This window comes from Toxotes jaculatrix, chromosome 12, assembly GCF_017976425.1.
Source record: "Toxotes jaculatrix isolate fToxJac2 chromosome 12, fToxJac2.pri, whole genome shotgun sequence".
NCBI classification, from domain to species: Eukaryota; Metazoa; Chordata; class Actinopteri; family Toxotidae; genus Toxotes; species Toxotes jaculatrix.
Genome location: NC_054405.1, coordinates 9,705,118 through 9,721,168, shown reverse-complemented (window position 1 = coordinate 9,721,168; position 16,051 = coordinate 9,705,118). Strand labels below are relative to the sequence as shown.

Below are 16,051 nucleotides of genomic sequence, written 5' to 3'. Positions count from 1 at the left end.
AAAATAAAAAAATAAAAAATATTTTCATCATGAAAACAATTTTCATGATGAAAATAGTATTTGATCACAATCCTGCCTGCCTTATTTGAGTCACAGCAAGGGAGGAAAGGAGGGCACGTCACCTCCCATCATCTGGAGAAGTCTTTCTCTTCATAGCACTTACTCTAGAGCCTCCCAAGAGTGACAGAGGGCAAGCCATTAAAAGGCTGTGGAAACACTACTGATACTGTCAGAGGGAGACAGAAGAACGTCTCTAAAGGCTGTGACATGCTCACACTCACAGCCGTCACTGCTCCTATCTGCACTAAGACTGTGAAGGTGTCAGATGAATTTCAGTCTAATTTAATCATTGAAAATTTATGGGACGCTCTTACTGGGGAGAAGGAAGGCTGGAAGCTGCATGTGAATGTTGCTTGTTTAAGTTATGGAGACAGAAGAAAGAGTGAGAGTGGTAGTCAGAACAGGTGGGGGACAAATTAAAGGAAATATCTACATAAAGTGTCTAAAAAGATGTTAGGCCACAGGCTCTAAAACCTCTTGAATCTCATGTCTTTGACCTGTCATGTCCTGCGTGGAAACATCTGTTTGTTCACTCATTCATTCAGGTCTTTCCTTAAATTTGTCACCAGTCTGTATCTGCTTGAGGAAACATGGCTTGGATGATTAGAGGATGAAAGTGAAAACTTGTAGATGTAAACCTACTCAAATTAAAGCTCAGCACTTTAATTATTTTATTTCAAATTGACTGTGTGATCTTCTGATCGAAGGATGTAATCATCATCGTCATTAAACCTCCCAACCCTTCACACAAACACACAAAGTCCGCTGACCTCAGCTGGGGATATTTTTTGTTTGTTTAGAAACATCAAGGTGAACCAGGGGGCGTGGGCTTTATTTAGTGCATGTGTGTGAAATTCACCATTTAGCTATAAACTGAAAACACTGGGTATTCTGAAGCAGGGAAAGTAGAAGGCCATTAAACATTTTGCTGGGGTTAGTTGCTTCTCAGTTCCAACCTCTTCTGATCTGGGTTCTGATGCATTCGTCTACATGTATATTTCCAGTGAATGCATCATAATGTCATGAATATGAGAGAAACTAGAGATTTAACAACACTGGCATGTAAGAAACAGGGTGTCAGAAGCGTACGTATATTTGTCACATTCAGTTTGCTTTCCGAAGTCCCTACCAGGGTGCTGTGATGATTCTTATTTGTTGGAAAGATGAGGAGGGGGAGTGGAAGGAGAGGTGTTGGACACTGTGACGCTCCACTGGCTGATGTACAGTGACAGACTGTCTGCAGTAAGAGGGGAAGGTTGCATGTTAGGCAGGTCAGCTTGAAATATTCAAGTCAAGACATTGCAATCATAGACCTGAAGTCTGTACGTCTCATACAGACCGTGAGTAAGCACAAGAAACGTGTTCTTTAATTACAGTAAATGTCACAGCAAAAAAAAAAAAGAAAATACCAGGGAGGTTTTTCCTTTACCTCGAAAGTGAGTTTTAGATACAAAGTGGGGGTGAATGAGGGACAAACTTGTTAGCACTGGTGATAATGACAATGATAATACCTTTCTCTTTCGAAAGGGTACATGTTAAAAGAAGTACAACAGACAAAGATCTATTAGTGTTGCTAAATCCATCTCATCCATATCCTATAGTGGGTAATTAATAATCAGCATAAATACAAAACTCACACCACTATTCCTAGTTTGGGGTTGTATTTGAATAGAGATATGGCCAGTAGGAGGAATGTCAAATTTTAAAAATGGTCAGCAAATACTGAAAATTTTAGAAAACAATCTAAACCTAAAGTTAACTTACTTAGTTGATCTAGAACTTCTGCCCATTTCATATGATCTTCATCAGTAGATGGGGTTTGCTCAGTTGTCATGTAACTATAAATGTCAACTTTCCATTATTCTCAGCACTCTCTGGATTTCTCTCCCATGCTGGCCTAAAAGTTGAGCTTCACCATGGAAATGGTCAAGTGGTTTAGAAATGAGTCTCAACCCAACGTCCTCTTACTTCCTTGCTGAAAAAAATTATATAAACAAAAGGAAACAAGCTATGACTGATTTACACATTTTAAAGTTAAACTCATGTAATTAGTGAGTCATTTTCAACCCCATTTTATGTAAAAGTTTAAAATAAACTGCTATGTATGCTAATGACCTAGATCTATTAAATTCAAATAGCAGATGCTGGATTTTCTGATGAACTGAAAGCTAAAGCGTATTGAAGAAGCTAGTTATTGCAAACGCAACTGTTCAAACCCTTCACATCACTGCCATCTCCTGGAACATGCAAAAATTTGCCTCTATATTCAAACTGCACAGTAGCTCCATTTGCAAAGTTCATATAGTTACTGAACAGAAAAATGCTGAAACGAAAGTCGGGGCGTAGAACACAGACACCACGACAGACATGCTAGCACCAACTGGAAAATGAGAACTTTTATTACAACACACAGACACTGTATATCCAGTCACTTTCAAAGCATGTAACGTATATAGTTATACCTGAAAACTGGCTGCAGTGACTATGAAGCCAGACCCAAGTATTGTAACTGTCAAAACACACCACATGCTCTTTAATATCCATTACCTCTGGACACTTCACAACATACAGAGTAGATCTGAGCATGCCAGACTCCTGAAAAACAATTACTTTGCATAATAATGTACTGTACAAACTTCTATTGCATATTGACGTACTGTACAAAAATGAACAGACTGCTCCGTAGTATAGTTGGAAAACATTAACCACGTGGGGAAGGTTAAGTATGCTGTGGTGTGAATGGTAAAATGACACTGGTGTAGAACAAAAGGTGCATGACAAACGGTTGAGGCTGGGCCACGGCCACACTTACATTGACATATCCTAGAGGTTCTCACCTGTCTCGGTCCCAAACATGTAAAAACATGTGAAAAGCACCTCTGACTCATTTGTGCTAAGGCAACCATGACACTTTTATGTAAAAATAAGGCAAACAAATCAGCTAGAACAGTAAGTGAGCTGCCATATTAACATAAATTAGAACTTTCTGTAATTTGCTATATACCATGAATCGGGCACTTACTGTATTCCATATACGTGCCTTTTTATGTGTGGATTAAAACACAAGGTACAGATGCAAACCATATGAAGTGGAAGACATAGTTCCAATTGTGATAGTGCCCAGTGGACACTTCAAATGAGCTGGGTTATACAAATAACATCAAGGGCAGAGCAGACTCTAATCCACCTCCCACTGAGGTACAGGTATTAATCCCCGCTTTTACAGTACGTAGACACCCAATACAGCCAATAACTTATATTTTTCCCTCCACTACTTAAACAAATGTCCTTGTAGAAAGGCCCAAGGATTCAGACGATGAATGGAGGCGCTTGGAATGGAACAATAGGACTATCCAGTAAAGAAAAAGTATCAGTAAAGGGCCAGTTCACACAAATCAGATACCTATATGCATATGGATACATACCACTATGGTTAGTAAGTTGTATTTTTTTTTTTGATTTGGGTGAACTGACCCTAAGACCTCCTCACAACCTATGCATAAGATCCACCAAGCTGAGCAACAACTGTGACCATGACAGTACATAATTAGCCACCGATAAAAAAAAAAAAAAAAAAAAAAAGATAAAACAAGTGATACAAACTTAAAATCAATACCCGCATAATTACTTCAGACTCACACTATTACTGGGGGCTTCCATTGCAACTGAAAAATATGAGATGACAGTTAGCCATCAATAATAGTAGCATATTTCATCCAAGAGGAAAGATCCCAAACAACTGGTCTGAGTTATTATTTCACCCCCCCACCCCCCGCAGTCAAGGACAGACTGATGCTGTTACAGCATTCAACAAGTCAGAACAATCTAAATTAATTAATTCATTTAATAAAAATCTTGACTGGAAGATCGCGTGCGTCACAATTCTGGTGAGTTGATGCTAGATGTCAGATTGTATTGATCCATCTTCTTCAAAATACATATTTTGGATATACTGTACATACTTATAAGTATGAAAATAGATTGTGCAGATTGAACAAATCTAAAATTTTAACTTTAAATTTCCAAACACTAACAATTAAAGAGGGGGCTGGAAGAAGAGCAAGAGGAAAGGGTTAAAACATCAACACGTTTGCAATCTCAAATTTCTCACATATTTACAAAAACAAAGACTTTGTATAAAAGTATACATCTAGGAATAGGCCTGTGGCACACCCGGTACGTAAGCATAAGTTGACATGATGCAAATTATCCTTCTAGTCTCAGGGCTAAAACACTTTATATAAGACAAAATTCAGCACACACACAAGGCAGCGTTGTGGTGCTGTGAGAGGATACTGCGTTCCTCAGAGGAGCTTCTTTCTCTTTTCTGAGCACGAGTTTGGCGGGACTGTTCACTTGGTACTTTGCCATGAGGCGTCTTCTGGGGCAAACTTTTGATGGGGGGCCGGCCAAGCCGAGGGTGAGGACCTTCGAGTTCAGGGGACATGTGCAGAGAGCGACGAGACCTTTTTAACGGAGGAGCAGAGGTACCACAGTCCATTTGGGTTGTCGAGTCTTGCTTTTCGAAAACATTCTCGATACCATCTGAAGGGGGCAGCGTAGCCCTCACAGAGTCAACGTCAGGTAAGAGCTGCGCGGTGGCACAGAAGGCTGCTTCATACAGCCCAAATGCCTGCTCCAGAGTTGTGGAACTTTCTCTGAATGGGGAGGGAGCATTCACTGCATCGCCCCGCTGAAACAAAGAAAATCCAAATATGTCATTTTATTCAAACATCAAGTGAGTACATTTAGTTACAAATAAATTACACGTTTTATAAATATAAATTAATTGAAATTCCGCATTTTTTTAATGCCAAGAATAAAGAAACACAACTTGCCATTCATCAGTCTAACATTAAAAATGAGACACACAGATGAAAGCAGTTACAAATGACTCATGGACTAAAGTCATGGAAATAAACAATAGTTTAAAACAATACTGGATTAAGATATGTTCAAATGGTTTGACATTAAGTTTTAGATGTGCTGCATGCACAAGTGATCATGGGGATTATAGAGAATGTAGGCAGTAAATATAGACATATGACTTTAAACTGAAGAATGCTAAAGGTGGGTAAGGTTAGACACAGTCATAAAGTTCTCTGGCTTTTATCTATTCACCTTAATAATAATAATAAAAAAAAACGAAATCAACAATGTTCTTCTTTGGTAGAAACCTGTAATATAATTTCTTAGACTGATGTCAGCTATTAGGTATTGTACGTGGGAATAATAGTTTTATGTTGTGCATCAGTGAATAAGGCCAGACAGTTTGTGTTTTTAAATAAGCAAAGCAGCCTTTTCACTGTCTCCCTCTACTGGCACCAGTGATATTATGTTGCCTTTAGCCTTTAAATTATAAAGCGAGAGGAAAGTTCAGGGCACTTGTGGTATCTTTAACTATCAAAGATATTCAATATTTTTGAATTGTTATTGAATCACTCTGCTGAACAGTGGGCAACGCATTTAAAGAAGTAAATGATCTGCAGCTCTGTTGTGGGACTACAACACTAAGACGAATTCTAATAATACCAACGTTTCCAAGCACATTGGACGAACCAACTTTAAAAGGATTTTTTTTTTTTTTTTTACATCCCAACAACTGAATTTTAGCCACCAGGTTTAACAAGATGAGCCTGGCTATTCACCTAGTAAGTAATTTAAGTCAGTGGCTGGTCATGTTGCTGACACTTTTTTTTGTTACTGAGCAGTCACCTCACTACCACTCCAGGCATGTCCATCCCTCATGTTCTTCTCCATATATCTCATCTTCTTCATAAAACATGCCATCCTCATGCTCCGCCTGTTGGCCCCGAAAACAAAGAGTGATTTGGTGAACCGGTGGTCCACAGATGGAAATCGTTGGTGTGACCGTTGGGGTCTATGAACCATCATATTTTAACAGTGAAAAGTATTAAAATGACAATAAAAATGGGCTGGAATATATAAAGGACGATACAGTGAATAGCAAACAACAAACAAAACACACAAAAATATTCAGTATATGTTTCCATTGTCAGAGTGGTCCTGAGGTGCTTTGCCCAGCAGTGACCGACTCTGCGTTTGGAAAATATCTGTCATTTTGCTGTATGATTTATATGGTTCATCCTAATGAAACATTACAAATGCAACAAAGCCATGGCACTGACCTTTGGGATTTCACATGTGTTATAAGGAGTTCCTGGGTATGGAACATGGTCGATTCCAGTAGCCATGTCGACAACAATCTCATCTCGATGCATAGGGATAGGTGGTCCTCCACGCTCCTGCAGGGCCAGGACAATAACGGTTGTGTTGTCTGCGCGGAGCATGCGTTCTTTCCAAAACAGCAGCGCTGTGCATCCCAGCCGGCGGGCGCAAGACATTCCCTTTGGTCCCTTAAGAAATCAGAACAGAAGGAGAAATAAAATTCGCGTTTTCATAAATTCTTGTTGCATTTTGTTCATTTTGCAATTGATTCCAGCCTATGAAATATGAAAATCCAGAAAAAAAATCATTCTATTCTGATAAACATTGGGGACATTTTATTCTATCGAAATTGAAATTGTTTAAAACATAAAACCACATATGACACTGTGTGAAGAAATGCCCCCCCCCAAAAAAAAAAAAAATCATACTGTTTATTACTTGTGCCATTACGTACCACCATTTTGTCGTGGCTATAACACATATTAACAGCATTCTTGGGTGGCATCATATTCCATAGCCCATCGCTGCCGAGGATAATGTAGCGATGGCGTTTGGGGTCAAGGGTCATCACGGTGGTATCAGGCTCTGGAGAAACCACAAACTCCCCACTGTAGAAATCATAACTCCAAAGATCACCTGTCAGCAAATAAGAAAATATGTCACTTCAGGAGGAATAATCACACAAAGAAACATTAATTTCCATATATGCAGTGTAATTTTTTTGGACACTGATCCTGAGGAGAACGGTACAATATTCACCCAGGGATCGGGCCACAGCCAGGAAGGGGATCTGGTCGATGACTGTACTCCTTCTCACAGGGCCGTTATGGGTCAGTCTGGGCCTCTTCCACACGACACGGTTCACCCCAGATTTCTTCATTACACTACAGCCACAAGAGCAAAACAGCAAGCTTCAATGCAATCCAAAGCTTTTAAGTCTGACAGCAATATTAAAGAAAGAAGTTCAAGTAAATACCTGGCCTCCATGTCATCTTATTTGGCTATCAGCCATATTACCTTGTAATATCATGCAAACTTGAAAAATGCCACCACAGAAGAAGTCGTCTATGAAGTCCTCTCCACCAACTCACCTGCCACCCAGTCGTTCAATCCTTTCTTTCTCTTTAGGAAGTTCAGGTTTATGGTCTTGTGTTACTTCAAGCGCCTGGAGTGTGATATCAGAATCATTTTCTTTCACTCCAACCACGACTGCTGAATCTCCTACATGGGCGACATACATGTGAACTCCACGGATCACGATCACGCTGGCTGTGGTGCCTGATGTGCTGGGCAGACCAGTAATAGTCTTTGGCCACTCCGCTGAGAGAGAAAAAATATAAACAAAAACAATTCAGGATGATTAATGGTACTCATAGATCAAAAGGTCACAGTTCAAACTATCACTACAAACAACCAGTGACGAGGGTACACTGAAGATAAGTAGAAGGTAGATTTAAGGTGGAATTACCTTTTTGAACTCACGAACTTGACTTGCTACATGCAACACCTGTGATGACTTAAGAGACAGTTAAGAAGCCTTTCCATCTGTCATAGAGGTGTTATTTAACACTTCACTCAATTACACTGAAGCTTCTAACTGCATCAGGGGTTAAATAAAAGTTAAACAATTGCTATGGTTTTAAGTAAATGCACAAAGGGAAAGAAATCCAAATTAAAACAATGTGCTTCATCTAACTACAAACTCTGCTCCTATCACATAGCACTGCATGAGGACAGATTCTGCTGGTCACTGATCGGGGTTCTGTTTCATAAAACATGATAATCACTTCACCAAGCTTACTGGAATAATTTGGGCTTATTTTTGAGAAATTCTGATTCATAAAGCAGGATTAAATAGCTTTGACCCACGTTACCATAGAAACATATCCCTGCAGAGTAGCCTCGGGCTATTCAGGCTAGGTTTTTGACTTAGCTTCACCTCACGCTTTACAAGCATTTGCATTCTACCAGAGAGACTGAAACTGTGTTTTCTAAAATAAAAAAGTAACCCCAACTGTGCCTCACTGCTGCAGACAGCTCTTTTACACTTATCACTGGTGATCCAAAACATGCTCTCAAAGGTTCTCTTTGGGTTTGTGGTTCTGTCCATATTTAATTACCTACATCATAACAGGTTTAATATGTGCTGCTCTGTGGCTGTGCACAGTTTGCTTTACCTCTCTCTTTTCTTCATAGTGAACTGCTGTGATCTGAGCTTCATGACTCAGGTCTGTGTATTAAAGCGCTAAATTAAGAGTTCTTAAAGCCGGATTGAATTTGCGCCAAGTTGGCTATATTAGTGCCATGCAAAACTTTTAGAGACTTCAGAAGTGATTCTTATCCATCATGTGACACTATCCGGAAGGAGTCTGATCTGTCCCAAATCCATTCTGCAGCATGACAGTGACCCCAAACCTACAGCCAGAGACATGAAAAACTATCTTTAGCTACAAGAGGAGCCCTGCAGCAGATGGTATGGGCCCTGAAGAGCCCTGATCTCCGTATCATTCAGTCAGTCCGGGATTACATGAAAAGACAAAAGGAATTAGGGCTGCAACTAATGATTCTTTTCACTGTCAATTAATCTGCCAATTATTTTCTCCATTAATTATTTTTTCAGTCTATTAATCATCAGAAAAGAGTTAAAATGCCTGTTATAATTTCCCACAGCCCTATATGATATCTTCAGATGTCTTGTTTTGTCTGACGAACAGTCCAAAACTGAAAGATATTGCATTTATTACTCTGAAAACCATCAAATCGTCATGTTTGAGAAGCTGGAAACAACAATATATTTTTTTTTGCTAAGAAGATGATTATAACGCTTAGTTATCAAAATAATTTCCGATTTTTCTGTTGATAAACTAATTAATTAGTTGACACTTGATCACTGCAACTCTAGAGGCAACTGTGACAAGTCCTCTGAGATGCTTGGAACGACCTACCTGCCAAATATCTTGAAAAACAGTGTGCAAAGGTACTGTTTAACCTGGAGTCGACTCTTATGTACCACTGTGATAAAAACTCATCACTTGTATTGGTGGGGTCATGTCAACTCTGACCGCTGAGTCGTGGTCAGATGAGGACTCAGCGTGTTCATCTGTGATGGGGGCGAGCAGTGGGCAGGGGACCTGCATCGGATACTGTGACACAGTCATGTGACACAGCTTTCTATCGACAAACTATTTTGAGCAATAGGCAGCGATAAATATAGACAGCAATACATTTGAGGGTAAACAAACCCAATAACGGGTGAGCTTGAGTTTGATGACTTACGTAGCTCTTTCCACATCGCATGGTGACAGGCGATGAACCCTTTCCGAAGCGCAGCACACACTTCGCCGTGATCCTTCGACCAAAACCCCCGCTGCCTTTTCAACAAATCCCACAGATTTTCCCGTGCGAAATGTGCGGCTTCCCGGCCCCCGTGGCCGTCAAACACGGCGAAAAACGCCACAGACCTGCGAGTGTCGACTACACGCTCTGCGACTTTTTCGTCTGATACCGGCGCACTGTTGTTGCCACTGTCCTCATTTGATAGACTCTCCACCCACACTGCAGAAGCTGGACCAGATTCGGCAGCAACGTCATGCTCATGTGTCTCGTTTTCAGTCTGTTTGGTAGGTTCACTCTCCGTTTTTCCCTGTCCTCCATGTCTCTGCGACTTTGGATAATCTTCGGCTGGCGACGCCGTCGGCTCGTACTCGATTCGTATCTCGACAACATCCTCCATGTATTTCCTCCCCCCTTGCTCGGAAAATGCACTCATACGAAATATTATTGCCTCGTCCATGATTGTGAACGCCTACTGGTATTTAACTAAGCGATTAAATAGCACATGTAGTCGCTAACCGTTGCCAGCAACCTAAATTTTTGAACCGATTTTGCCGCGATTGTGTAGCCGAAGGCTTCCTTCCTTTTTGTTTATCTTCTCCGAGACGTCCCGCTGTACGTAATGACGTCCTGTTTTTCCACCTATCAATTTAGCAACTACGTATGGGACGCTTGACTGCAACGCTGCATTTACAGGCGTCCGAAAAGATAGGGAATGTATGCAGCGATCACGTTACAGACCACAGGAAAAAAAAAAAAAAAAAAAAAAAACTTCAAGTAGTCTTGAATATGGCCTCTTCCGTGTGTCACGTGATGATAACATGACCAATTTGCCACAGACGAGTCCCAGCTTCTGTTTCATGTGCTTTCTATATGATAACTCAAGAGAACTTAACCTAAACCGACTCTTGAAGAGACGAGGAGACATTAATGTAGCACATTTTTCACAGAATTCAGTCCAGTATGGCAGCACGACGGTCAAAGTAAGCAAACATCATTTAAATATTTTGTTTTGTGACCACAGACTGTATGGTTGTGACAGTTATGAATCTATCATCCACAAATGTATCCAGTATTATATAAGAAGCTGTACTACAGCTTGCACGCAGCTTTTAAATAATGGGAAAAATGACCATTTATCATGACGGTAAATTAAGCTAACTCAAAACCAAGCTAAACCTCTCTACTCAAACTCACTGTAATGGTAAACTCATTGCCAGGGCAACACGTTTTTGTTTAATATTTTAAAATTTATTGCAAGGTGTTATCATGTAAAATAGGTTTGAAATTAAAATGTTTAAAAGCCCTGTCATTCTAAACATGTAGGCACTTTAAAGACTTGCATCTTGATTTTCAGTTTGCTTAACCTGAGCTTGAGCCTTGACAACTTGCACTGAAAGAGTGTTTTCTTTTCACACGTCAGAGCAGGAAAAGCACAGGTGTAAATAATGAAATTTCAGGGTCCTGGTGTTGTGTATGCTGGCTTACTGTCACACTGTCATGGCTTTTGAGAGTACTTAAACAGAATGAAGCCATTGTTAACGTGGCTTGTTCTTTTCCTGTGCTGCCAAATTAAAAATTCTGTTGTGTAAAAGGCCAATCATGCTTCTCTGTTGTTGAGGTGTGTTGGCCTGCCTATAAAGCTATTTTGAATTTGCTTGTAGCTGTGCTTTTAATTGCACTCTTCTAGAACGGCATTTGCCTTCGATCTGGGGTTGCGTTTCTTGTTGGACTTTGTGGTAGGGGTTTGTGTCCGTGCGCGTGTATCTGTTCTGTAGCTGTGCAGTAAAACATCACATCCCACAAAGGGGGTGCATGAAACTCCACAGCAAATGACAACAGCACTTCAGCACACATATGAACCCACTGTGTTGTACATTTGCTTCTGTTGTAGATTGACATGGCGAACACCACTGTGAAGTGTTACAGTCAGCTGAAAGTAAACATTCATATAAAATCACAGTAATTCATTTTGACTGTGGAATTCAGCACAGGTGTGTTCATTTAACACCACACTTGTTGCCCTGTAGATAATGTTAATTTTTCATGTTTTAAGTGGCATTTACTGGGGAAATGCTAGCAGGATGAATATGATACATGCTATGTTATGTATGGAAGCGTGATTTACTTTGTTAAAAATTTGATTGTTTTCAGAAAATCACACCACAAGAACTGGCGTGCTTAATTTGGGAGTTATCATCACACATTTTGATTCATATGCATGAGCTCTTTATCAAGTAGTGCTACGGTAAAGCCAGATGGTGGCAGTGTTAATCCAGTCAAATAAACTTTTATTTTTAACCTTTTACCCCAGTTTTCACAGAACTTAGAACATACTGTATATTTTACTGTATGCTGTTTGTACATGCTGTTTATTTAACTTTTCATAAATGGCATGATGGCAGCACTCATACATCTATTTTATCATGCATAAAGCCATACCTATTAGAATTTTGTTATTGTAATGTATAGATTTCATATGGAAACAACATTTGCATTCACTATCATACCACACAAACTGCATTATGACTGGACAAGATAATTGCAAATGCACTACACATTGTTGGGTATATTTGTGTATGCGCTGTTAATGTGTGTGTCAGCAAGCAATGCCTGAGGTCACAAGTAACAGTATGAAAGTTTGTGCACTGTATGTGGAGATGTAGTGCAGTGTGAATGCCTTTTTAGACCTTGGGAGTTGTGGTTGTTGTGACTGCACTGAAATAGTGCTTTTTATCCCAGAAACAGGCTTTTGTGGATGTTCACAGAAATTTTTTAAATTTTTGGTTTGCTTTGTAATGACCACTACAGAGAAATGATTGATGTCTTACAAAATAAAATGAATGCGAGATAATCGAATCTCTTTCCAACAGAAAAAAAATTGTATTCAAATATTCCTCGTTGCGACGTAACATAATCCCGAAACCTATATGGATTCCTCTCAGCACCTACTCAGCGATGTGCTTTCCAGTTTTCTCTCTTCTGGGTTTCTCATCTTCTTTCAGGGAAAACCTTTACATCTCTTTCTCTTGGGAATGTGTGAGAGAGAAAGACAGAGAGAGCTAGAAAGAGTAATAGAGGGATGGAGAGGATACACATGTTTAAGTGGAGAAATCGGAATTTCTCACATTATGCTTTCCCTCAGTACCTCCATCCCTTCATCCCTTAATACCCAAGGCTCTGACCTTGACTTTAACCCCGAAAAACCCATGTTTTAGTATCCACTCACCTTTTCTTTTTTCTTTTTCTTTCTTTCTTTCTTTCTTTCTTTCTTTCTTTCTTTCTTTACTGTTTATGGCCATTAATAGTCCAGTCCTCAGAGAGGTCCTGTCTGCACACAGGCCACCATTACAGATGAAGAGGCAAAGTGATTTCCATGTAAATGGTGTCAGAATGTCATTTTGAAGTGAAGCTGCTGAGAAAATGAATTCCTGAAGACGAAAGAGATTACCAAGGGGCAATGACACCTGGATTGCATTCTCACAGATTCCCCATACAGCTCTTGTATAATGGTCCGTCCATAAAAATAGCTTTGTTTGGCTTCCTGACTGCGTAGATGCTGAACTGTCAGTCAGCCCAGCCAGAGACAGGAAAGGAAAAGCGACTCAAATATTACCATATAAATGTGTGGTAATATAACCACTGGTTATTCTTTGATATGAGCAAATCACAGTTCAACTTAATGTGTGTGTGTGTGTCTGTGTGGGAGACAGCAATACACTGAAGGAATTTGTTTCCTCATCAGTCTATAGGCACAGTGTAATGATTAATTGGTGAAGGTACAAGGTGTCCAGGCTAAATAAATTAAATTTGGAGCTCCGTAGACCTCAGGGCTGGCCATCAGTCTATGTGACAGATTCACCATACAGCTAAAGAAACAAATATTAAGACCACGGCCAATAATGGAACAGGGCAAAAAGCAGCTATAGGAAGAAGGGTCAACAGGTTGACATCAACCCAAACCTCTTTCTTTTTTTCTTTTTCTAACAGAGAGAAGACACAGCAGGAAAATGCCCATTGCCAACACTCTCACAGAGGTTAGTACAGTGTGAAGACTTAACATCTCACTGTTGTTATTCTTAAGTAACTTGCTTGTGAGAATTGAAATTAATTTGAGATTCTATTGGTGGATTATGTAATACTATTATCATTCCATACTAATGAGCCATATTTCTCTGCATAAATATGTAAGTAATATGAAGAGGTGATCTTCATTAGCTTATATAAATCATTTTATTTATGTTCTTAGAAGGTCATGGGTGATATAGGGCAAATGCTTAAGAATGGACTGTTTCCTTCATTTAATAGATATAAATATTTAAATTGGATTTTGCAAATGGAAAATTATTGCCACTGAATATCGCTGATAACACAACGTTTGTCCTCATCTAGAGTTTAATGTAAATGCAGAGCTATCATTCATGTGGCAACATGTTATTGTAGGAACCATGATAATGGGATACATTAAATAATGAAGGTGAGAATGAGAACGCATATGTCAAAGGTGACAGAGCAGAAATATATTAAGTGAAATAAATATATAATGTTGCTACTAAATTGATTTATAAAGCCAGTGTTTCATTGTTTAAACACTGGATAAATTGATATGCTCTGGTGAACAAGGAAGCCCATAGAAAGGGGGGTGGGGGTAATGGTCATTTGCTTCACAACAAAATATTAAGAAATATCCCGAATCCTCCAAATACAAAACACAAGTTTTTATGATTTGCAGTCACATACTGTTCGTCTTTGACTGTCTTACCTGAGATTCAAACCTCTAGTGACTTGGTCATTCTGACCAGTAAAGCAACATTCTCGCTACAGAAGACCATGTTTCCTCTTGAGATTATTATCTGTCCAATGTCACACTCAGAAGTCTGCTCCCGTCAGCATGATAGATGACCATGATATTGACTTGAGGTTAATTCAAAACCGCGCTGCCGAGTTAGATGAAGGATCTCGATAAGAGCGCTGCTGATAAGAATGCTGCTGAAAAGAAAATTGTTTTGGGTCACATGCCCTGATGCTCCTCCACTGCAGCAACAGAGTCTATACTTTTACCCATCATTACTTCACGGCACAATTACAGCTGAGAATACCTAAAAGCCAGACAGCTAAGTATTCCCCTTTATGAATTTAGAAACACTGTTAACCTTTCTGATGTGTGTTTGGAGTCTGCAGTATATAATAGCATAGACTGATCTCTCCACAAACTAAATACAAGAAGGAATTAGAAGACAGGCGTCTTGTTCTCTTTTATGCTGAGAACAGTATTGAAACTAACACAATGATACCTAGATAAACGGTGTGTTTGCCTGATTTGTGTAATCCATTGAGCCCCTCACACTGCTGTATGTGGTAGACTGCATTGAATAAATAGCTGCAGAGCAATGTTGCGGATCAATTCTCCTTTTGTTACACAGATCATTGCGCAGAAGAAGATGCGTTCATCAGTCATTGTGGACACTGTTTTCAATAAAATCAAAAATAAAACTATTAATTCAGTGTGAGCACAGGTGAACTGGTGGCGTGGATAGAGGGAGACAGTGGAGTTCCACAAACATGCAAGTCAGGTTGATGGAGAACTCTAACATTTCTGTTGGTGTAAATGTGTTTGTCTTCCCTATCTCTATGATGAATTGGGTATTTTATTTTTTTTGCACCTCCACTATATGTGCCTGAACAGGAATAAGGGCAACAACAATTGCAATCTCTCTCAGTGAAAGAGAGGGAGGCAGGCTGGTTTTGCTGCAGGTAACTGTAGACCCTGTGGGATACCTTTCTGCAGATTGTGAACCATAACACGGGGATGTTTCCCCATGTTGCAGTAACACACTGTGATTCTCTACTCATTGTTGTAGGGAGCTTGAGCTGTGTGACGCTTCGTTTAGAAAGCCATTGAAAATATACTGTATATAAAACATAGTATATACACATATGCATATTGTGTCAAGCTGTGCAATACAATGTTGGTGCTGTTACACAGACACAATAAATATTCAGATACACTGAAATGTACATTAACACACTGTTTTACCAGAACACTCAGTGAAAGCATTTAGGATAATCATGTTCCCGGTGACTGAAAAAAAGGGACAAACTGGAAAACGAGAATATTTCTTTGTTTTTTTAATCAAAATGATAATTTCTATTGTTGAAATTCAGCCTTTTCTCATGTCCTTCAGTGTGTGAGTTGTCAGGCTTAATCTGTAAGAGTAAATTGTCTGAGTACAGCCTTAGGACCCTGAGGATATTGGACCTAGGTTGCTGCAGAGGTAGGTTTGTGATTTGTATGCACCCCATCTGATAGCGTCTCCTGGATCACAGATGGATTATTTAGGCTTTTCCTTCGGCATAGGCTCCTTCTTTTGATTTTTTTTTTCTTTACTTGGGTTTTTTTTTTTTTTTTTTACAGGTCAACAACGTATCTTTTTCTTTTTCTTTCTGCTCTCATTGTTAGGTGCTTGGA

At 39.5% G+C, this 16,051-nt stretch overlaps 1 protein-coding gene across 1 annotated transcript; it reads right to left on the bottom strand.

Annotated features, from left to right (window-relative positions):
* Window positions 1–2,431: 2,431 nt before the first annotated feature.
* LOC121191181 (protein phosphatase 1D-like) lies at window positions 2,432–10,185 on the bottom strand. The gene is made up of 6 exons (XM_041052301.1): window positions 9,526–10,185; window positions 7,341–7,569; window positions 7,009–7,133; window positions 6,704–6,885; window positions 6,210–6,437; window positions 2,432–4,753 (listed from the first exon to the last, which is right to left on the bottom strand). The coding sequence occupies exons 1-6, from the start codon at window positions 10,040–10,042 to the stop codon at window positions 4,313–4,315; spliced, it is 1,722 nt and encodes a 573-aa protein (XP_040908235.1). The 5' UTR covers window positions 10,043–10,185; the 3' UTR covers window positions 2,432–4,312.
* Window positions 10,186–16,051: the final 5,866 nt, after the last annotated feature.